This window comes from Castor canadensis, chromosome 12 (genome assembly GCF_047511655.1).
Source record: "Castor canadensis chromosome 12, mCasCan1.hap1v2, whole genome shotgun sequence".
In the NCBI taxonomy this organism is placed as follows: Eukaryota; Metazoa; Chordata; class Mammalia; order Rodentia; family Castoridae; genus Castor; species Castor canadensis.
Window position 1 is genome coordinate 91760597 of NC_133397.1, and position 23076 is coordinate 91783672.

A 23076-nucleotide genomic window follows, 5' to 3' on the forward strand; every position below is an offset into this window, starting at 1 on the left:
GCTATATCAGAGTCCTTCCTCACTTGAGCAAATTCCTTGGTGCTATGGTTTGAATGTCTGTTACTACCCCATTCATGAGCTCAGACTTAAGGCCTAGGATGGTGGTGGCGGGAGATTAGGTCCTGAAGGTGAAGCTCTCAAGAATGAAATTAGTGTCCTTATTGCAGAGGCCCAAGAGCTTGTTTGTCCTTTCCACTACACAAGGACACAGCAGGAAGGTGTTTCTATGAAGAACAGGCCCTACACAGACATTGAAGATACTAGTAACTTGATCTTGTACTTCCTGGTCAAGATAGGTATGAGCATAAATTTGTATTGCTTGCGAATTACCCAAGTTATGGCACTTTGATGTAGCAACAAAAACTAAGACACTTGACTTTTCAGTTTCCACATCTGTGAAATGAGTGAAAAAATAATGGTACCTACTTAATAGCACGGTTTAAGGGCAAAGTAAATCAGCTCAAGTAAAATGCTTGATATCTGGCACACAACATTCTGTAAGTCTTTGAATCCACCATGAAGATTAACTTCTTCCCCATCTTGATTAGCTCCTACCCCTGCCTAACCCCCAGGTCTACTTCAAGTATTTATTTCCCAGTTGGGTGTCACAGGATGAAACAGTGCCATGTTCTGTCCCATCTCCACCAAAGTACAGACTGAAACACAACCATGAACATTGACACACATGAGCCCCCACAGGCATCTTCACACTCCTTGACATGAGCTCATCTTTGGGGAACCAAAGAAGAGAGGAGGGGGACTGAGCAGTGAGGCTCCAAATGCAACCCTGAGAAGGTACCCTGTCCACCCACCTCAGGCTGCAGGACTTTCAGGACCCAGGGGCAGTAGGGTGAAGGTGTCCAGTAGGCCTCTGCTAGGAATATGTGGCACAAGTAATCCTTAAACACCAAATATAATCATCATAACTCACCCAGAGAATATTTTCCTATTTAAATGCTAATGAGTAAAACCCAGATATTTAAATGTAGGTTTGGAGACACCTAAGTCAGTAGAAGCCAAAGAAATATAAGAAAGCTGGGTGTTAGTGGCTCACGCCTATAATCCTAGCTACTTGAGTGGCAGAAATCAGGAAGATCTCCATTCACAGGCAGCCCAGGCAAATAATCTGCAAGACTCTATCTCAAAAATACCCATGAACAAAAAAAGGGCTGGCGGGGTGGCTCAAGTGGTAGAACACCTGCCTAGCAAGCATGAGACCAAGTTCAAATCCCAGTACCACCAAAAAAAAAAGAAAGAAATACAAGATTTTTTTTTCATTGATTGATCAATCAGAGGTGTCTTTGAAAATGGCAGGATAAAGTGATTCTTTGTGCAAAGAATAGAGAAACAAGATTTAGGCATCTACAATCAAACCCTTATTTAACTTCTTAGAAGCAAACTGTCTATAATTCTACCTTGGTCTTCATTTAGCATTAAGGGATAAACAAGCACATTTGCAGTGAAGAATACTATGAACAGAAACAAACACCTAACACCTATATTTAGTCTAAGTCCTGGGGTGGGCAGTAGAGAAGGAGAGGTAGTTGTAAGAAAGGCTATGAAAACGTCATAGTTCCATGACATTTAAAAAGAAATGCAATATTGCTTCATTAGCTATAACTGGTATATAGTTATATATATATATAACTGGTAACTAGTTATCTCGATCTTCCTGTAAGTTTCCTGGTAGAGGTCTTTAAGGACTTGCTTTTATAATTAAGCAGAATTTATATAAACCAAAATTAAAAGAGATGGCCACTTAAAAATGGTTTGTTCCTTAGAAGGTAACACACATGCACAGGAAATCAATGTGAGTCAATGCCCTGTATAGCTATCCTTATCTCAACTAGCAAAAGCCCTTGGTCCTTCCTATTATTGCTTATACTCTCTCTTCAACAAAATTAGAGATAAGGGTAAAATAGTTTCTGCTGGGTATTGAGGGGGTGGGGGGGGAGGGAGGGGGCGGAGTGGGTGGTAAGGGAGGGGGTGGGGGCAGGGGGGAGAAATGACCCAAGCATTGTATGCACATATGAATAATAAAAAAAATGGTTTGTTCTTTTAAGCAGCAGAATTCTCTTCATAACATACTTCACAGGATAAACTTATATAGGTAAATACAAATCATAAAAAATAAAACTTTAGGCCACATGTCTGTATTACCTACTATTAAGTTCAACTTACTGGAGTCTGAATCAGAGGTTTCAATACGATTGAGTAATACGATTAAGCATCCCTAGGATACCTGAGTCATCCTTTACTGTGTGTTTCAAACTGACTTAAGGTTTAAACTTTTCATCAGAACTTCATGTAAAAATCATGGTCACAACTCAAAAAGATTAACATTTCCATGTTTTCTCAAAATTTTTCAAAATGAATAACCAGTTAGAGAAAGAGACTGAAAAATGTTAGTGCATTCATGGACTATAATTTAAATAAGGAAAATACTACATATGAACCAAGTATCTCTGAGTGTGCAAAATAAAGTAAGGTTACAAGAAGTCTCCTTTCCCAAAGGTCTCCCAATCTCATTAAGGAAATAAGACTAGAAAAATCAACAAATGATAATGTGTGAAAAAGGTCAAAATAAAAATCTTAATAATTATTTTCTACCAACTTGAGTCTATGCACATTGTCCTTTTAAAGATAACTGCCACTAATATAATTAGAATCTAAATAAGTGTCTTTGAAAATGCTAATGTAAGGATTCCAAGATGGCAGCTAGAGGGAGAAAGCAGAAAGTGTGCTTCCTAAAGTAAAATCTTGGAGAGACACTGGAGATACACATTACAGGAAAAACCACCCAGAAGAGGCAAAACTTTGACTCCTCCACACCTCCAGTTCACACATAGCATCCCCACGTCATGTTAAATGGAGAAACAAGGAGGGTTCCCTCGCTGCTGCCAGATGCCAGCGCCCAGACGGCTTGGGAAGATGCAGACCACAGGATAAGCTACGCTGCAGGCAGTACTCCCATAGACAACCCTGGGCCAGATCAGCATAGCCCCCTGGACAGACCAACCCCCACCCAGGGAAAAAAGGAAAAACAACTGAATAATAAGCAATAACAACAAAAAAGACACGTAGCAAAGAGGGCGGGGTGCCCTGAGCACTGAAGAGGGGAGGAGGGGCAATCCCTCACGGAACTATAAATAAACAAGCTGCGGGAGAAGGCAGGAGCTGCTGGCACACGCCCAGCAACCAGGAGCAGGAAAGCTTGTAAAAGTGGTGGTGGGAGGAAAACTCCACAGGCAAGAGGGGAAGACCCACTTCCCACATGAACTGTAAATAAATAAGCCAGCTGGAAAAGGCAGGAGTGGCAGCACATGCCCAGCAACCAGGAGCAGGAAAGTTTGTAAACGTGGTGGTGGGAGGAAAACTCCACAGGAGAGGGGGGAAGGCCAACTTCCCACGTGAACTGTAAATAAACATACTGGCCTGAGAAAGCTGGTGCAGTGTCACTTCCCCCACTGTGCTTGGAAAGTGGCAGATGCGCCCAGGAGAACGCTAAGTAAACAAAGCCTGAGGGGCTAGGTGAGTGTTAAGCTCACTCCTGAGATCTACATAAATAACGCCTCCAGCAACAGCAGGCTGACAGCAGCAGGCAGGTGAGCCACAGCCTCAGATAGCCATTCACAGAACTGTCTCCAGACTTTTTTTTCTCCCTTCCTTTGATGAGACAACAACTGAACTATACCTACATGCTGAAAAACTTACTGAAACTTTATTGCATTTGCACTTGGGACACTTTATGCTGTTTTTTTTGTTTTGTTTTGTTTTATTTGTTTTCCCCTTTGATGAGACAATGACAGACTACTTCTGAGACACCATCTCCAGGACTGGAGGTGGAGGGACCAACACCAAAATTATTAAGACTGAAACTTTATTGCATTTGAACTTGGACATTTTTTTATTTTATGTTATTTTTTTTCCTCAATCCTCTCTCTGTCTCCCTAATGCCTGTTAAGCTTACTGTTGATTAGTACATTATATATTCCTGTTTATATCTTTAAAACTTTTTTGGTATGTTTGTTTTGATTTTTTTACTTGTTTATTTGTTTTTCCCTCTTAACTCTTTGCTTTCCCTCTCCTCTCACCCTTCCACTCTAAATATCACCATTGTTGTTATTACAGCTAGAAAATACTTAATTGCACACAGTACAGGGACAATAACAACACCAAGGGCAATGACGGGAAGACAGAAAAAACAGGGATACCAGTTTCCCCACAGCAAAAAATAAGTACAGGAACCAGAGGGGAATGAAGAAAACAGATACTCAGATCCAGACTCCAACAAAATGAACATAAACTATGCCAAAGAATCCAATGAAGCCCACAAGAATAATCTAAAAGAAGAAATACTACAGGTAATCAATGACAATTTTATAGAGATGATACTGGATATGGTCAACCAAAATGTACAGGAGACACTCAAGAAATTCCAAAACAACAAAAATAGAGAATTTGAAAAAGCACAAGAAGAAATAAAAGAAACCATAGAAGCACTGTATAAACACCAAAGTGAAACAAAGAACACGATTAATAAAGAGATAAATGAACTCAGGACGAAAATAGACAGCATTAAAGAGGAAACAATTCAGGATATGGAAAACCTCAGAAAAAAGAACGAAACAGAACTGCAAAACAAAACGGAAGGCCAATCAGGAAATCATCAGAGACTACTTCGAGAACCTATATTCAAATAAATTCGAATATCTCAAAGAAATGGACAGATTTCTAGATACGTATGATCATCCAAAACTGAACCAAGAGGATATTAATCACCTGAATAGATCTATAACACAAAATGAAATTGAAGCAGCAATCAAGAGTCTCCCCAAAAAGAAAAGTCCAAGACCTGATGGATTCTCTGCTGAATTCTATCAGACCTTTAAAGAAGAACTGATACCAACCCTCCTTAAACTGTTCCATGAAATAGAAAGGGAAGGAAAACAGTCTAACACATTTTATGAAGCCAGTATTACACTTATCCCAAAACCAGGCAAAGACACCTCAAAAAAGGAGAACTACAGGCCAATCTCCTTAATGAACATGAATGCAAATATCCTCAGTAAAATAATGGCAAACCAAATTCAACAACACATCAAAAAGATCATTCACCATGACCAAGTAGGCTTCATCCCAGAGATGCAGGGGTGGCTCAACATATGAAAATCAATAAACGTAATAAACTACATTAACAGAAGCAAAGACAAAAACCACTTGATCATCTCAATAGATGCAGAAAAAGCCTTTGATAAGATCCAACACCATTTCATGATAAAAGCTCTAAGAAAACTAGGAATAGAAGGAAAGTACCTCAACATTATAAAAGCTATATATGACAAACCTACAGCCAGTATTATACTTAACAGAGAAAAACTGAAACCATTCCCTCTAAAATCAGGAACGAGACAAGGATGACCACTATCCTCACTCCTATCCAACACAGTAATGGAATTCCTAGCCAGAGCAATTAGGCAAGAAGAAGGAATAAAAGGAATAAAAATAGGTAAAGAAACTGTCAAAATATCCTTATTTGCAGATGACATGATCCTATACCTTAAAGACCCAAAAAACTCTACTCAAAAACTCCTGGACACCATCAACAGCTACAGCAATGTGGCAGGATATAAAATCAACATACAAAAATCATTAGCTTTTCCATACACTAATAACAAACAAACTGAGAAAGAATATATGAAAACAATTCCACTCACAATAGCCTCAAAAAAAATCAAATACCTAGAAGTAAACTTAACAAAGGTTATAAACGGCCTCTACAAGGAAAAGTATAAACCCCTGAAGAAAGAGATTGAGGAAGACTGTAGAAAGTGGAGAGAACACCCATGCTCATGGATTGGTAGAATCAACATAGTAAAAATGTCTATACTCCCAAAAGTAATCTACATGTTTAATGCAATTCCCATCAAAATTCCAATAACATTCATTAAAGTGACTGGAAAATCTACCGTTAAATTTATATGAAACACAAGAGGCCATGAATAGCCAAGGCAATACTCAGTCAAAAAACAATGCTGGAGGTGTCACGATACCCGACTTCAAACTATATTACAAAACAATAACAACAAAAACAGCATGTTACTGGCACAAAAACTACATGAAGATCAGTGAAACAGAATAGAGGACCTGGATATGAAGCCACACAACTATAACCAACTTATCTTTGACAAAGGCGCTAAAAATATACGATGGAGAAAAGACAGTCTCTTCAACAAAAACTGCTGGGAAAACTGGTTAGCAGTCTGCAAAAAACTGAAACTAGATCCATGTATATCACCCTATACCAATATTAACTCAAAATGGATCAAGAATCTTAATATCAGACTACAAACTCTAAAGCTGGTACAAGAAAGAGAAGGAAATACTCTGGAATTAATAGATATAGGTAAGAACTTTCTCAATGGAACCCCAGCAGCACAGCAACTAAGAGCATAGATAAATAGGACTTCATAAAACTAATAAGCTTCTGCTCAACAAAAGCAATGGTCTCTAAACTGAAGAGAATACCCACAGAGTGGGAGAAAATACTTGCCAGCTATACATCAAAGGACTGATAACCAGAATATATAGGGAACTTAAAAAACTAAATTCTCCCTAATGAACCAATAAAGAAATAGGCAAGTGAACTAAATAGAACTTTCTCAAAAGAAATTCAAATGGTCAAAAAACACATGAAAAAATGCTCACCATCTTAAGCAATAAAAGAAATGTTAATTAAAACCACACTAAGATTCCACCTCACCCGTTAGAATAGCCATCATCAGCAACACCACCAACAACAGGTGTTGGTGAGGATGTGGGGAAAAAGGAACCTTCTTACACTGTTGGTAGGAATGTAAACTAGTACAACCACTCTGGAAAAAGATTTGGAGGTTACTTAAAAAGCTAAACATTGATCTACCATATGATCCAGCAATACCACTCTTGGGGATATACCCAAAAGACTGTGACACAGGTTACTCCAGAGGCACCTGCACACCCATGTTTATTGCAGCACTATTCACAATAGCCAAGTTATGGAAACAGCCAAGATGCCCCACTACAGACGAATGGATTAAGAAAATGTGGTATTTATACACAATGGAATTTTATGCAGCCATGAAGAAGAACAAAATATTATCATTCAATGGTAAATGGATGGAATTAGAGAACATCATTCTGAGTGAGGTTAGCCTGGCCCAAAAGACCAAAAATCATATATTCTCCCTCATATGCGGACATTAGATCAAGGGCAAACACAACAAGGGGATTGGACTTTGATCACATGATAAAGCGAGAACACACAAGGGAGGTGTGAGGATAGGTAAGACACCTCAAAACTAGATAGCATGTGTTCCCTCAACGCAGAGAAACTAAAGCAGATACTTTAAAGCAACTGAGGCCAATAGGAGAAGGGGACCAGGAACTAGAGAAAAGGTTAGATCAAGAAGAATTAACCTAGAAGCTAACACACATGCACAGGAAATTAATGTGAATCAACTCCCTGTATAACTATCCTTATCTCAACTAGCAAAAACTCTTAGTCCTTCCTATTATTGCTTATACTCTCTCCTCAACGAAATTAGAGATAAGGGCAAAATAGTTTCTGCCGGGTATCAAGGGGGGGGGGAAATGCTAATGTAAAAAATACTAATCTTTTTTTCACAAATGTACACAGAAACATCACAGTCAGCAGTTGTAGTGGCTTTTAAGAACTTGTTGCCCTTGGCTCCTGAGGCCTCCTAAGCTTAAGCCTGAAAACTACAAATCCATTCTTCATGGCTACACATAGTCTGAGCCATAGATCCTGACATTACCATAAGTTTCACTTTTATTTGGAAACCTATTACAATGTAGGCTTTTCCAGGCCAGAAGAGCAGTCTGGGTGAGGTTATGAACCATGCACGGTACCAGTTCTATTTCTGATCTCACTGATACTGTCTATATCATAAAGCAAACACCAGTTCCAGGAGGTTTTCTATATAAATTCTACCAAACATTTGGGAATCACATAATTCAAATTCTGCATAACAAATTTCCCCAAAAATATGTGTGTGTGTGTGTGTGTGTGAGACAGACACACAGACCACTTTGTTTTATGAAACCAATATGAAGTATAACTTTGATATTCAAACCTAATGAGGATATAAGGAAAAGGGAAATTACAGATCATTCTTACTCATGGGTAAACATGCCCAAATATTAGCACCTCAGTTAACCAATACATACTGAAAGTATACAATATGGCTACATTTAAGATAATGAAAACTGTTGGCTTAATTCACAACAAATGAAAAAGGAAAAGTCATTATTTCAATAGATGCAGAAAAACATTAAATAGAATTCAACATCTGTGCATAACAAAAACTTGTAGCATATTATCCTGCTACCTAAAGCAAACACACAAAGCCCGTAAGAGCAAAACTTCAAAATTATTTCCTTTAAAACAAGAAATAAGACAAGGGTATCTATTATTACTGGAGCCAGGCATAAAATCCCAGCTACTCGGGAGGCAGAGGCAGGAGGCCCAGAGTCTGAGGCCAGCCCAGGCAAAGGAAGGGAGATTCTATCTCAAAAATAAATACCAAAGGGCTTGGGGATGTGGCTCAAGTTGGTAAAGTTCTGGTTCAATCTCCAGAATGCTTTTCCTTAAAAAAAAAAAAAAAAAAAGGTTATTGCTACTATCTGTGATGGGCTAAATTGGGTCCTACCAAAATATGCTGAAGTCCTAAATTCCAGTGCCTATGAATGTGACCATACACTCTGACAGACAGATGTCAAGATGGGGTCATTAGGGTGGGCCTTAATCCAATGACTATGATCTCACAATAGGGAAATTTGGGTGCAGACACACAAAGGAAAGTCAGGTGAAGACATGGAGAGAAGACCAAGATCTGTAAGCCAAGGAATGCTAGGAGCTACCAGAAGCACTGAGAGAGGCCTGAACAGATTCTCCTTGACAGGCCTCCACCCTGCAGACACCCTGACCTCAGATTTCTACCCTAGAAATCTAAATCTAGAACTGTAAGATGTAAGTTTCTGCTGCTTAAGTATCTGGTTTGTGGCCTTTTGCTACAGCAGCCCTAGCAAAGAAAAACACCATCTCTATTCAACATGGTTTGAAGAGTCTTTGGCAGTACAAAAAACAAAAAAAGCTTTAAAGAATCACAAACAGAGACAAAACTATAATTACTCACAGATGACATTCTGTTTATAGGAAAGCCCACAAATAATCTGTTAGAATTAATAAGAGTTTAGAAATATTTAATCTAAAACTGTATCAAAGTAACCTATACCTGAAACATATAAACAACAATTAGAAACTTTAATCTTAAAAAGGTATTAAAAATAAAGGTATGAAAGAATTATCTAACAAAGATGTATAAGATTTCTATGGAGAAAATCATAAAATTTATTGTTAAACATTAAGGAAGACCTAACTTATACTTACAGCAGACTTCTCTGCAAAAATTGACAAACTGATTTTAAATTTTACATTTTAAAGGACCTAGAATTGTCAAAACAACCGTGAAAATGAGCAAAATTGTAGGACTTGCTATAACCTACACTAGGAAATTGCTATAAAGCTACAATAGATAACTAAGATATAAGGATAGCCAGGCTCAGGTGTATTCCTGCAGTTCCAGATACTTGTGAAGCTGAGACAAGAGGATGGCTTGAGTCCAGGAGTTCAAGGCCAGCCTGGGCAACACAGCAATACCTTTTTCCAAAAAAAATAAACAAAGACAAATAGGTCAGACCCCAGACTGGGCGAAAATTTCATAGCATATACACCTAGCAAACAACTGATACCCAGAAAATATAAAAACTGCTACAAGCCAAATGATAAGAAGACAAACTTATTTTCTACATGAGCAAAACATTCAAATAGCCACTTCACAAAAGAAGATATGTGAATGACCAAAAAGAACATGAAAAGATGTTCAGCAGAACATCTTTGTCACCAGAAAAGCTGAAGCCACAGTGAGATAGGAATGACTTCAGACCTACTAGAACAGCTGTCATTAACAAGGGGAATCCTGTATTTTGTTGGAAGAGTATAAGGTGGCACCATCACTTTGGAGTTTGCTTGGCAGGTTTTTACAAAGTACAGTATGCAGTTATCTGATTATGCCACATGAAAGGCCCTGTTCAAGAGATGCACAGCAGGCTTCTTCATAATAGCCTAAAAACACAAACCAGCTGAATTTACCTATCTTACCCATTTAATTTGAAACAGTCATATAGTGGAATATTACAAAATAAAAACAACAAATGGATGAATCTCAAAGATACAGAGGGAAAGAAACCATACATAAATGTGTATTTCCAGTAATATGAGGTTCAAAAGTAGGCAACACTAATAATCTATGTTGATAGAAGTCAGGAGTGCTGACTTTGGAAAGAACTGGGTGATAAAAGGAAAAGGACAAAGGGAACTTTCTGGGTGATGGGAAAAGTCTGTATCTTGTTTGAATTATTACTTATGCAAGTATACTTATATGCATTTCATTGTATGCAAATGTGTTTTACAATAAAAAGAAAGTTTTCCTCTAATTGACATGCACACACAAAAAATGCCATTCTAATATAAATTCTAACATGTCTGGATGTGTGTGCACATACCTCAACAAGCAGATTCTAAAATTTATATGGCAGAGGCTAGGTGATAGAGTGCTTGCCTATGAGCAGAGTCCTGGATTCGATCCCCCGCACCACAAAAAACACAAAATAAAATAAAATAAAACTCATATGTTAAAAAAGGGCTAAAAAAAAGCAACACAGTTTTTAAAAACAATAAGGTTAGTAGAACTAACAGGTAAGACGTAACATAAAGCTATGGTCACTAAGCTAAGGCAGGGCTGATAAAACTGGAGAGCTACAAGAAAGAAAGAAACTAGATGCGTACTTTAGCACGCATAAAATGATTCCAGATGATTAGCACTCTTAGAATTCATAGGTATGACTTTAAACCTTTGTGACGACAACATGAAAAAAATACACTGATGACCTAAAGGAAGGAGACATTTTCTACAGTAAGTTTTTAAAAGGTGCAAACCCTAAGGAAAAACGATAAATTCATTCATGTTAAAATGTAAAAGTTCTGTTTTTCCAAAGACGCTCCAGGGGGCATAGGTGTAGCTCAAGAGGCTGCCTAGCATGTGAGAGCCCCAGCACTAGGGGAAAAAAAAAAACTGAAATCACCCTAAAGAAAGGAAGAAGGTAAAATTGAAAAGGGGGAGTGGGAGCACTGGGGGAAAAGGCACTGACATCACACATCTGATCAAAGACATATGAACAACATGGGGAACTTCTACAGCAAGAAAATCTAACAGAATGAGCGAAATACAATAAGCATTTTTTTCCCTGAAGAGGAAAGATGAATATCTAATAGAAAATGATAAAGTACTCAACTTGATTAATCACCTGGAATTGCAAATTACAGCTAGAAGAGACTTCATTTTATGACCATTAAATTGACAAAACACTTGAAGCTTGGTAACTTCAGGTGTTCACAAGAACAGGACATAGTGAAAACTGTACTGCCAGTGGAAGCTCCCACCTGGGGAAGACCACTGTAGCATTTTCTAGAAAGCCCTTGATACCAACTGAGTGAGCCCACAATTCTACTTCTAGACATCTAGTATATATTCACCAAGACATGAGCAAGAAAACTCACAGCAGTCTTTGAGATGAGGAAAAAAACACCCCAAGTTTCTTCCACAGGATGGAAAACTACAGTCATCAAAAGAATGAAGTACAGCCCTCTACAAGGACAAATCCTATGGCACCTCAATGGAATGACAAACCCAGGCAGGACAGGGCTGGGAACAGGCAGGCATTAGATTTCTAAGATATCCGTAATGTTTGGTTTCCTCAGCTGAGTGTTGGCTTTTGTCATTCTCTATATATACAGAACGTAAGTATCTTTTGTATGTATTAAACATTAATTTTAAAAACATATACTTGTATATGAAATATTCATTTCCCAAACTAGTTTAACCTTGGAGGTAGAAAAAGAATCTCAGTTTATTAAACTGAAGGATTCTACTATTGGTAGAATTCACAAATCGCATGTTCCTTGCTTAAAATTTCATTTCACAGAACCATATTTATCATATACTTATGTGATTTATTTGTAAATTCTTAGTTCATCTAAATTCAGTACTTAGTTTATATTATATTCATATTTTGTGGTCATTTCCCAGAATATCAAAGTCCAGTTTGGGACACTGCATCAATAATTTCCGGTAAATACCCCTTAGATTATTAGAAGATGAAGGATAAATCCAGCATGCAGTAGATTGCTCTGGAGAAAAGCTCCACACCGGGGTGGGAAGGTGAGTGTCTGTAGCTTGTTGAGCCAGCTTCCAGGAAGCCAGTCTCTCATCTCTTGGGCCTCTATTTACCTCCATGCAGCTCTCAGGACCATGGAAATATCTCTTATCAGTTCAGTACTTCAACCAGTTCAAGACAGTGTAACTACCTTGCTCCCAGGCCAGGCTTCATGAAAAAAGTCACAGCACCAAGAACAGAGATGAAATAAGAGCATTTTTTAAGCATATAGATTATCTAGATGCAGGAAGAGGCTTATAGAGATGATGTTTTAAGATTTTAGCTTATATCCACATAAAATTAAATAAACTTCTGATCTAGGGTTGAAATAATATATTCTACTACAAGAATGCTATGACAATGCAGCATTTATTAAGATGGGCTCTCTATCAGTAATTATTCTTGAAACAGAATAAATTCACCTGCTATGTCACAGAATGTGCACGAGATGAGGGCCTCCTTTAAGATGGACCCAATGTCCTATGCATCTGAAAAAGAGAAATCCCATGCTTTAGAATTGCCTTACAACTTTTGAATGAAATAAACTCTTCAGAGCCCTAGGCAGCTATATATGCACCAGAACTTCATTACTGCAGGAGAGGGAGAAAGAAAAGACCCCAGACTCAATAGGCACTACAGCTGGAATCAAAAGACTAACATTTGCTATTTTCCTATTTTAGAGTAAGTTTTGGTGTTTGTTTTTAAGTTTATGCTAGTTCACCATAAATGAAGAGAGACCAAATGGTAATTCTAATATTTGGTTCAGAGACAGACCATCTTTAAAGCCAATCAGGGAAGATGGGCAGCAATGTGGACCTCACACATAAAACATCAGGTTAACAATGTCATTACCCTCTTTAAAATGCTTGGGGAGGAGAGAGAAAAACAAAACAATGCTTCAGAGGGGAAAGTGCTACTTAAAATATAAACTGTGGATTCAGCAAACAATGTGAAGCCCTTCCAGTCCAACCTCAGCCACAGACAGCTACCAACCTCTTCCTATCATTCCTTAGCATCATTCACTTGTTTGATAAACCATTGGCAGCTCTGAACTGCTAACTTGCTAGCATCTTTTGTTCTAAAGATCAGCCCAGGCAAATAGTTCATGGGACCCCATTTCCAAAAATAACCAGAGCAAAAATAGACCAGAGATGTGGCTCAAGAGGTAGAAGAAGAAGCCCTGAATTCAAACCCCAGTCCCACCCAAAAAAAAAAAAAAAAAAAAAAGGGGAGGGGGATAAATGAGAATGATGGAGGGGATGAATTCAACTATGATATATTGTATGAACTTTTGTAAATGTCAAAATGCACCTTCAGTACAACATGGTAACAATTTAAAAAAATAGAAAAAAAAAAAAAGAGAGAGCCTACAAGTGACCAAAGTACTCTGCAAACTAACCAGGTATCAAAAGGGATCTTAAGCAAAAACTCCTCTCTGGACACCTTTTCAAGGGATTAAAACCACTAGTCAGAAAGGAGTTACCATCAACTACAGTGGCAGGGAAGAATTTAACATAATAACTCCAAAAGCCCCTCCCTCTTCCTCGGCGCTGCCTACCGTGGTGGCTGCCATCTCCTACTAGGCATCATGGCTGCCTAGGAGGAGAAAAAGAGGACCAAGAAGTTCATCTGGCAAGAGCCAGACCGCTATGTCAAAATTAAGCGTAACTGGTGGAAACCTAGGGGTACTGACAACCGAGTGCGAAGACGATTCAAGGGCCAGATCCTGATGCCCAACATCAGTTACAGGAGCAACAAGAAAACAAAGCACATGCTGCCCAGTGGCTTCCGGCAGTTCCTGGTCCACAATGTCAAGGGGCTGGAAGTGCTTCTGATGTGTAACAAATCCTACTTGCTGAGATTGCTCACGATGTTTCTCCAAGAACCGCAAAGCCATCGTGGAAAGCGAAGCCCAGCTGGCCATCAGAGCCACTAATCCCAATGCTAGGCTGCGCAGTGAAGACAACGAATAGAGGGCCCATATGCACGTTTTATTTGTGCTTAAATAAAACTGCCATCTGGTATCTCAAAAAAAATAAAGTAACTCCAAAAGGATAAACACAGCTTCCTTCATCTGCCGACAGGATCACCTGTGCATGTAGAAAGCAGCAATGTTAGGTGTGGAGGATGGCAGCAGGATTCCCCAGCCATCCGTTGAGCCTGGTCATAGGGACTCAGACATTAGGCAGGAGTATTCTTTCTTTCTTTGCATCTTCTAGTTATATGCAGTTTTTCCATAAATACAATGAGGTTTTTTAAGTTTTTATTTTGCCATTTTAATAACAGTATTTCCTTTTAGAGGGAAAAAAGTCTTTTTAAGAAGAAGCAACCACTCAATTAACCTGGGAAAACATATTTACTAAGACCATGAGCCACAGACAGAAATATAAAAAAAAGAGGGGGGTCTAAGCAAAAAGGGATACATCATATGCTAGCTCTTAAAACTGAACCTAGAAGGGAAGTTGCCACAGTCAACTACCTTAGAAAGGGCTGGGGAAGAATGCAGGGATGGAGAGCTACATCAGGGGTTCACAGCTCTGTGATGAGTGGATTTGATACCGGAGTCATGGGTGTGCAGCAAAAGCAAATCATCCCGGGGAAGAGGAGGGGGCCATCTGCATGGCCCTTGCCTTAATCCCCAGATTATCTCAGGTTGGTCATGAGACAATCAAGAGAAGCAGAAATACATGCAGAGGCCAATTTTGTCATGATCCCAGCACGATGGCTGGCTGGGGATGGCCCAGGTCAGGTGGGGGTGAGTGCTGGTGCTGGCCTCACTCAGGTCACCTTGCTAAAGCAGAGTGTGGGCAGTTACAGAGGGCGTGCAGTCCAGCATCCAGCCTCCACATCTGCGATGCTCCACTGCTCCTCCCCGGAACAGATCCAACCCCATGCTTACGCTGTTTCTCCTGGTCACCGCATACTGCGGGAACAAGCAGGCCAGGTAGGGATGACTGGACATACTTTTCTTTTCTTTTGGCCTGCAAACTTTCTTATGCTCTTGTTGGGTTTCAGGAAAAAAACACTCCCCAAGTATGGCACTTTGGTGTGCTGTTTGGGGGCTAGAAAGGGAGGGCTGACACAAGCAGAAATTTTCTTTAAAGCCCTCCCACCTACCTACAGGTGGATGGAGGGAGAAAGACCAAAGATCAACACACAGGCTGCAGGCTGTCTCCCTTATCTGAAATGCTTGGGACCAAAAGTGTGTCAGATTTCAGACGTTTTGAACTTAGGAATATTTGCAGATGTATAATGAGGTATCTTGGGGGTGGGACTCACATCTAAACACTAAATTCTTTTGTTTCATACACACCTCACACACAGCCTGAATGTAATTTTGTACAATATTTTTAGTGCACCGTAGTATTGACTGAACAGTCACATGAGATCAAGCATGGAATAGTCCATTTGTGGCATCATGTGGATGTTAAAAAAAAAACTTTGAGTTCTGGAGCATTTTGGATTTTGGATTAGGGATTCTCAAACTGTACCATCAAGTCTTCTGAGGACTGTTACCTGAGAGATTTCTCTGCATAAGACAGCCTTTATTCACTATGTTTCTGCACCTCACCTCCCATAACTTGTCACTACCATTCAGAAGCACCCTGCCCCTATTTCTTTCTGTAGCTCAGGATGCTACAGAAAGATGCCCCTCATTTGACCTTCTTCGAGCCTCATATTTTGTATGGTTCCTGTGCACATCCCAGAATAATTTATATGCGTTTTTTCCATTAATTGATCTACTATCAGTGTATTCCAGAGGCTCAAATGATAGAACCTTCCAAGAGTAAAGGGAAAGTTTTAACTTCCCTACACTATGATCCTGACAGAATCAAGATCCAAATCACGGCCTCAAGATTCTGGGTGGGTTGAAAGAGGTAAACCTTGACAACAAAAGTTTTCCCATTGTCAGCTACCTTCAGGTGCATATTTTGTGCTAACTTAGCAAAGTAAAATGTTAATAGGAGTCACCTACTAAAACACAAACCACCACCTCCAGTTCCTGTGGAGGATTCAAAAAGCCCTTGTAATAACCTTTAGTCTGTACAAATAACACATCTAACATCCTCCTTCCCTCCCTTTCTTCCTCCCTCGCTTCCTCCTTCCCTCCCTTCCTCCTTTTCTTCCTTCCTCCCTTCCTCCCTCTTTCTTGCTCTTCCTCCCTCCCTCCCTTTTTTTCCTTGCTCCTGAGAATGGAATCCAGGGCCTTACACATGCTAGGCAAGTGCTGAGCTACACCCCAGCTCTAATAACACATTTATAAAAAACCACACCAGAGTCTCAAAACTTCAAATCATACCAGAAGACACATTTTGGTAGCTTTCGTGAGACAATTCGCTCTCTTCTTAGAATATAAACTGATGAATCAATTATAATGGACATCATCTCAAGGTCAAGAAAAACACGAATTATCTTAATGACCACTCCAGAGTCAAATGAAGTTTGGTATGATGTAAAGGTTCAGCAGTTATGCACATAGTTACTTCTTTCATGATAAGAAGACATGGAATTTTTGTTTTATAAGCAGTGGTTGGGTTCCTAGGGGGGTGGAGAGGAAGTCTTCCCTAGGTCCTCAAGGTAATCTAACAAAGTGATATGGGGATTAGAGCTTGTGGAAAAACAGAATCGTGAAGGGAGGAAAAGGACATGATTCCCACATAGTTCACCAGGGCAGAGGGAGGAGAACTGCTCACTGGCCCTGGAGGCCAGAGATCCTGAGGATGGTGCAGCCACCAGGGACCCCAGGGGTTCATTGGAGCAAATACTCTTCCCTCTTGAAGGGAAGGAGACAGGTGATGCATCCCAGCATTAACTTAAAATGTAATTGTAGCAGTTCACCTCTGTATTCTTGCCAAAAACAATCTTATCAACCTAACACAAGAAAACCGTAGCCACAAACTCAAGGACATTTCTACAGAATCTGTCATACCCTTCAGGACTGCCAATATCATGGGGGAAAAAAAAAACTGGAAAGACTGAGGAACTGTAATGAGAAGCCAAGACACATGACAACAAAATGTAATATGGAGAGAATGGATCAGAAAAAGAGTCCTGGAACAGAAAAAGCTATTAGTGAAAAGAGTGGTGAAATCCAAAACAGTTCATAGTTTGTTCTAATGTTAATTTATTCATTTTGATCATTACATTGGGGTTTCAGAAGATGTTAACAAAACAGGGACGTGGATAAAGATATACATGAACTGTGTACTATTTTTCAACTCTTCAGTAGACCCAGAATTACTTTAAAACACAAAGTTGAAGTAAAAATTTAATTGTTTGCTAGTTAATTACATTGCACCAGAATAACAAAAAAGAGGGAGAGAGAGAGGGACTAGAGCTGGAGCTGTGTCTCAGTGGTAAAGCATTGGCCTGCCACTCTGGGTTTAATCCCGGAGAAAGGAGGGAAAGCCTGAGACTCTCTTTTCCAGTAGCAAAGGATAAGATGAACCATAGTGTCCAGCCTTCCACTGTTCCCTCCATGTCTATATTAGTTACTTTTCTCATTACTGTGATCAAAATACTTGACATAAAGAAGTTAAGGAAGGAAGCACTTTAGGAACCTTTTCAGAGGGTTTAGTTTATCATGGCTGGGAGGCCTTGGTGGCACAGAGCAGCTCACATCATGGCAGCCAGGAAGCAGGGACAGAGAGAATATAGGAAGGAACCACAGCAACATAGAGCCCCAAGGAAACATCCCCAATGACCTTGTCCTCCAAATAGGCCCCACCTCCTACTTTTAACCACCTCCCAATAATGCCATCATATGACTCCATCAAGGGATTAATGCATTGATTACATAACAGCCCTCATGATCCAATCACTTTCCCAAAACCCATCAGCAGGCAAGCAAACCCCCAATGCAAGAGGGACATTTCATATTCAAGCTGTAACAGTGTGCTTGGGGCTACTGGATGGTAAAATTGATCTTTTTTTATTGAAGCACTTTGGAAGGCAATTTTTCTCCAACATAACCTTAGCTTAACATTCCAGGTATGCATAGTTCCTTTAAATTAAAGTTGAAAAGACATTTCAAAGAGGACAGTTTGGAAGCCCGCTTGGGTACATGCCCATATTTCCAGCTACTTGAAGTTGAGGAAGTAAAATCACTTGAATCCCCAAGTATAAGAATAGTCTTCGCAACACAGGAAGACCCCATCTCCAAAAACAGTCATTTGAAATTTTCCCATAGATGAGTTCAGGTTGGATTGAGGTGATGGGAACTAACTCTTGCTGAGATCAAAAATAAAGGAACTGTGAGCACTGGGAGCAGCAAGCATGTGAGAGGCTGATGGTGAGTACATGGAGTACATGGGGATGGAAAGAAAGAAGACTTCCTGAAGATCAAACCTCAGCGCTCACCCAGCCCACCCCACAGCCATGTAAACAGTGGGCACCTTCATGGCAGACATTTCCAATATTAACTGGGAATCCTGAGTTCTGATCATAGCTTGGTCACTTCCTTATGATCCTGAGCCAGTCAATAGCTCCTCTGCTGTACACAGGGATTTAGACTCCACTGTAGGCGTCCCCTATACTGTTGTCCAGCTGTTTCTTTCCTTCTTTTTTTTTTTTTTTCTTTTTTGCAGTACAGGGTCTTGAACTCAGGGACTTCATCTTAAACCACTCTACCAGCCCTATTTTTGTGAAGGGGTTTTCAAGACAGGGTCTCCTGAACTTTTTGCCCAGACTGGCTTTGAACCGCCATCCTCCTGATCTCTGCTTCCTGAGTAGCTAGGATAACAGGAGTGGGCCACCGGCACCTGGCTTGTCCAACTGTTTCCAAGCCAAGAGGAAAGAAAAGATCTAGATGGCTTGAATACCCATGGCTGGTAGATGGAGATCTGGGATTCTAATCTAGACAGCTTAGTTCCAAAGCACACACCCTTAACTAGATGCCACACTTCCTCCAAGCCTGGATGATATACCCACTAGCTATAAACATACCATATGTAGGCAAAGGCTGACCCAAGTCTGGATGGACACCAACTAACTAAAGCCCTAAAGACACCTTGGCTATCCCCTATAAAGAGCCTCAGAGTGCTGCATTTGGTCAGATGCTGAGCCCCTGATAATGTGATTTCCTTGCTTTCTTACAATGGCTCTGAGAGGTGGATATTACTATGAAGAGATAGAAATATTAGGTTCCTTGCTCAAGGCTACAAAGCTACAAGGTAACACAGGGATTTTGCCGCAGTGTTTCTGACTCCAGGGCCACACTCTTCCTGTTATATTGAGGGGACAATTATGACTTCAGCTCCGCCCTAAGCATCGGTACTTCTGATCAAAGCAAGAACTCTAACCAAGAGGACACAAGGGGCCAGGCACCAGTGGTTCATTCCTGTAATTGTAGCTACTCAGGTCCTTAAAGGTGACTGACTGTTCTGGGGCCATCGCTCATCCCAAGGGGACCCTTGCTTCTCTGGTATGGGTCTAGAAAGAAATCCTATTATTCTAGCTGCCTTTGAGAGTCAAACACAGAAAATATGCTTATATATTTCCCATGAAAGCAGCAGAGGCAGCTATGTAATATCAGTTGTTCTTACTGAACGGTACCCAATCTGGCCCCATGCTCTCCAAGTCCCCACAGCCACCTGTTTAGTAACACAATCATGAAATCTGCTGGAACTCAACAATTTTATTGGCTTGCACCAAAGACTTTTCCTCTGTTGGAAATTAAGGTAGCATTTAACTATCATGTGAGTGCAAAAAAAGATAGCAGAAGACTGGTTATAGCACAATAAACCTGTTTCAGTGACCTGGGAAGGAAAGGGAAAGGGAAAGGGAAAGGAAGGGAAGGGAAGGGAAGGGAAGGGAAGGGAAGGGAAGGAAAGGAGGGGAAAAGAAAAAAGGAAAGGAAAGAGAAGGAGGGAGAAAAGAGGAAGAGGAAGAGGGAGGGAAGGAAGGAGGAACGAAGAAAAAAGGTCTAACATCTAACTTGTCACCTTGATATTATCTTGGCATATATCCACATGTAACTATTCGTAGTTGGTTCCTTTTTCCTGGGCATACTAATCAAAATTATTTAAATATGTAGAAATATATACAGTTGGCCCTCCTTATCTATGATTTCCACATCTGAGGATTCGAACAACTACATATTGAAAATATTTGGAAAAAAATTGTGTCAGTACTAAACATGTTCAGACTTTTTTCATGTCATTATTCCCTAAGCAATACAGCACAGCAACTTTTTAATAGCATTTACATTCTATTAGTGTAAGTCATCCAGCGATTATTTAAAGTGTATGGGAGGATGTATGCAGATTCTATGCAAATACTATACCAGTTTATGTATGGGACTTAAGCTTCCACAGATTTTAGTATCTGTTGAGTGTTCTGGAACAAATACCCCACGGATATTAAGGAACAAATGTATACACATACATGTGTATACCTTATGTACATATAATAATATATATACACACATTATACACATATGGCAAGTATACATGTATGAATGTTGTATGTGTATGTATTTATCATATACATCCTAAAAGATTTACGTCAACAGTCATTACTGAGGAAGGGGATAGAAAAGGAAGAGGGGAGGTAGAAAGCTGCAGAATGGGAACAAGGATCTCTAAGGCATTTGTTTCACATCATCTTCCTCAATACTGAACCTTCAACCAGCAACAAAGAATGATCACATGCCTAAGAGATGCCAGGCAGTTGTCCTCATTTACATACATTATTACATACATTATTTTTCTTGAATTTTTAATTCACTCAACAGCAGCTACTGGACTATGAAGAAAAGATCTCATCTCAAGTCACTGGTAATATTTCTGAATACATTTTGCAGGTAGTCTTCAATCTCACTTGGGGTAGCCCCATATTAAGTTGTTTCTTCTGTATTCATTTAGGAGTTATGTATTTTTTAATAATGAAAAACGGGTCAGGTTTGCCACAGAGAAGATGAGTCATAAAGTCTGAGCCAAATTATTCGGCAAAATCCAAACACCTGGCTGCCACAGATGAGTACTTTAATGTATTTCTAATGAGGATTGGATTCAGACCAAGATGAAGATGCTTACCCATTAAGTGAAATTTCCTTCAGTTTTCTTAAAGGATCACAAATTTTTAATTTTACCATAAATGAACAGGCCAGAGAACTTCCTCTTTTTAATTTTTTTTTTTTAACAGAATGCTAGCTGGAAATCAGGGCTAGAAAATATAGTGATTTTTAAACTCTTCAATTGGCTGGAAGTGCCTAGATAAACAGGCCCCTTACATCTCTGGAGGGCTTAAGCCAAGGGTGAATCTGTCCTGGGAGCATAAGGCACTGACAGGTCTGTTCCCAAGTCTAGGACCAAAGGGTTGCCACTCATAGATGTGAGTGGAGGACAAAAAGCAGAGCAAAGGAAGGCCAAGAGTGTTATTACCACAGCTCTTACCCAAATGAACTGCAAATGCACGCCCTGATGTACATATCCAATTGGAACTCAGAATCCACATCTCTAACCAGAGCAAAATATTCATTGGCTTAACAACTGCTTAGGGCATAAAACCATAGGTTTTCAGAGCCAAGGGAGACCCAGCCCTCCACTTTCATTCGTATTTATTAACATTTTTTTGTGCACCTACTATGTACCAGGCCCTAATGTGCTTTCCATGCACATTTTCTTATTAGAATTCATGCACCTTTTGTAATAATAGCCCTATTTTCATTGGGGAAATCAACACTCAGAATATCCAGCAAACTTCCCAAGGGTCACAGTCCAGAAGTGGGCAGGGCTGGGATTTGAACCCACAGTCCAGCCCTCATCACAGTCATGGAGCACCAGTTCCATTTCATATATGGCCTGGGGCCTAGGAAAGGCTAGTGTGGGCAGATTCCAGGGGATCCTAATCAGTGCTCTTTCTAATATCCCAGGCTGCCTTTTACTACACATCAGAGAGACCACTGTGATGGCCTTGAGGCTGCTTGGCTAGCAGAAATGGAAGGAGGAAAGGAAGCAGCTGGCTAAATGTCCCTTCCTACATGACTGTGGGCCTGAGTCCTCAGACTGCTCAGCTCTGCTGACCAAAAGAGAGATGCATGCTCAACACTATGAGGGAGGAGTAGGCACCACTCAGCCTTCTCTCCACGGGGTGGTGTTCTGACTCCAGGTGGACCAGCTCATGCTGCAGCAGGAGTCTCCTCGCACACCTTCTCAGGGCTTTAACTTTCCACTTCCTGATGGACCACATACCTATGCAAACTACTTCACCAGTGGTTAAACTCGCTCAGACCACACACCAAAGTAGTCTCTGCATTAAGAAGCACTGTGTGAACTCCATGGTAGGACCCCAGAGTAGCCTGCTCAGGCTTCCTAAGGGTCACCCAACAATCCTTGCACGGAAGGAACGGCAGGTACAAACGAACAGTTTCAATCTTTAAAGTCATCCTCATGTCACACAGGGAGGCAGGCGAACAAACTTCCACTATCCCCTCCAGAAGGCACTGGAAAGGAAAAATCCCATGGGCTACAGCTGACCCGACACCCCAGCAGAGGCCTCTTCTCTTCTCTCTTGGGCAGCAACCCTCTGCCTAGTCTCCAAGTTGTGTGAACAATTCGGGCCTGAGTGCGACCAGAATGAAATCGAGGGAGCTGGGGAAACCTCAATTATAGTGGCCAAATCATTCCATGCCGGGGTAGAGGAGCGCGGGCAGTCCCCCTGCTCCCTGTCGCCAGAAGCCCAAGTCAAGCACTTGGCACGCAGCACACGCACTGGCTGACCCCGCACCCGCGGGAACAC

The 23076-nt window shown here is 40.3% G+C and overlaps 2 protein-coding genes across 2 annotated transcripts in view; one reads left to right on the plus strand and one right to left on the minus strand.

Moving 5' to 3' along the window:
• Tgfbrap1 (transforming growth factor beta receptor associated protein 1) overlaps positions 1 to 23076 on the minus strand; it is a 61462-nt gene that overhangs the window by 38142 nt on the left and 244 nt on the right. The window lies entirely within an intron of this gene.
• On the plus strand, positions 13642 to 23056 carry LOC109696584 (large ribosomal subunit protein eL32-like). The gene is made up of 3 exons (XM_074049036.1): positions 13642 to 13662; positions 13937 to 14174; positions 22857 to 23056. Exons 1-3 carry the CDS (start codon positions 13642 to 13644, stop codon positions 23054 to 23056), a joined length of 459 nt encoding a protein of 152 aa, XP_073905137.1.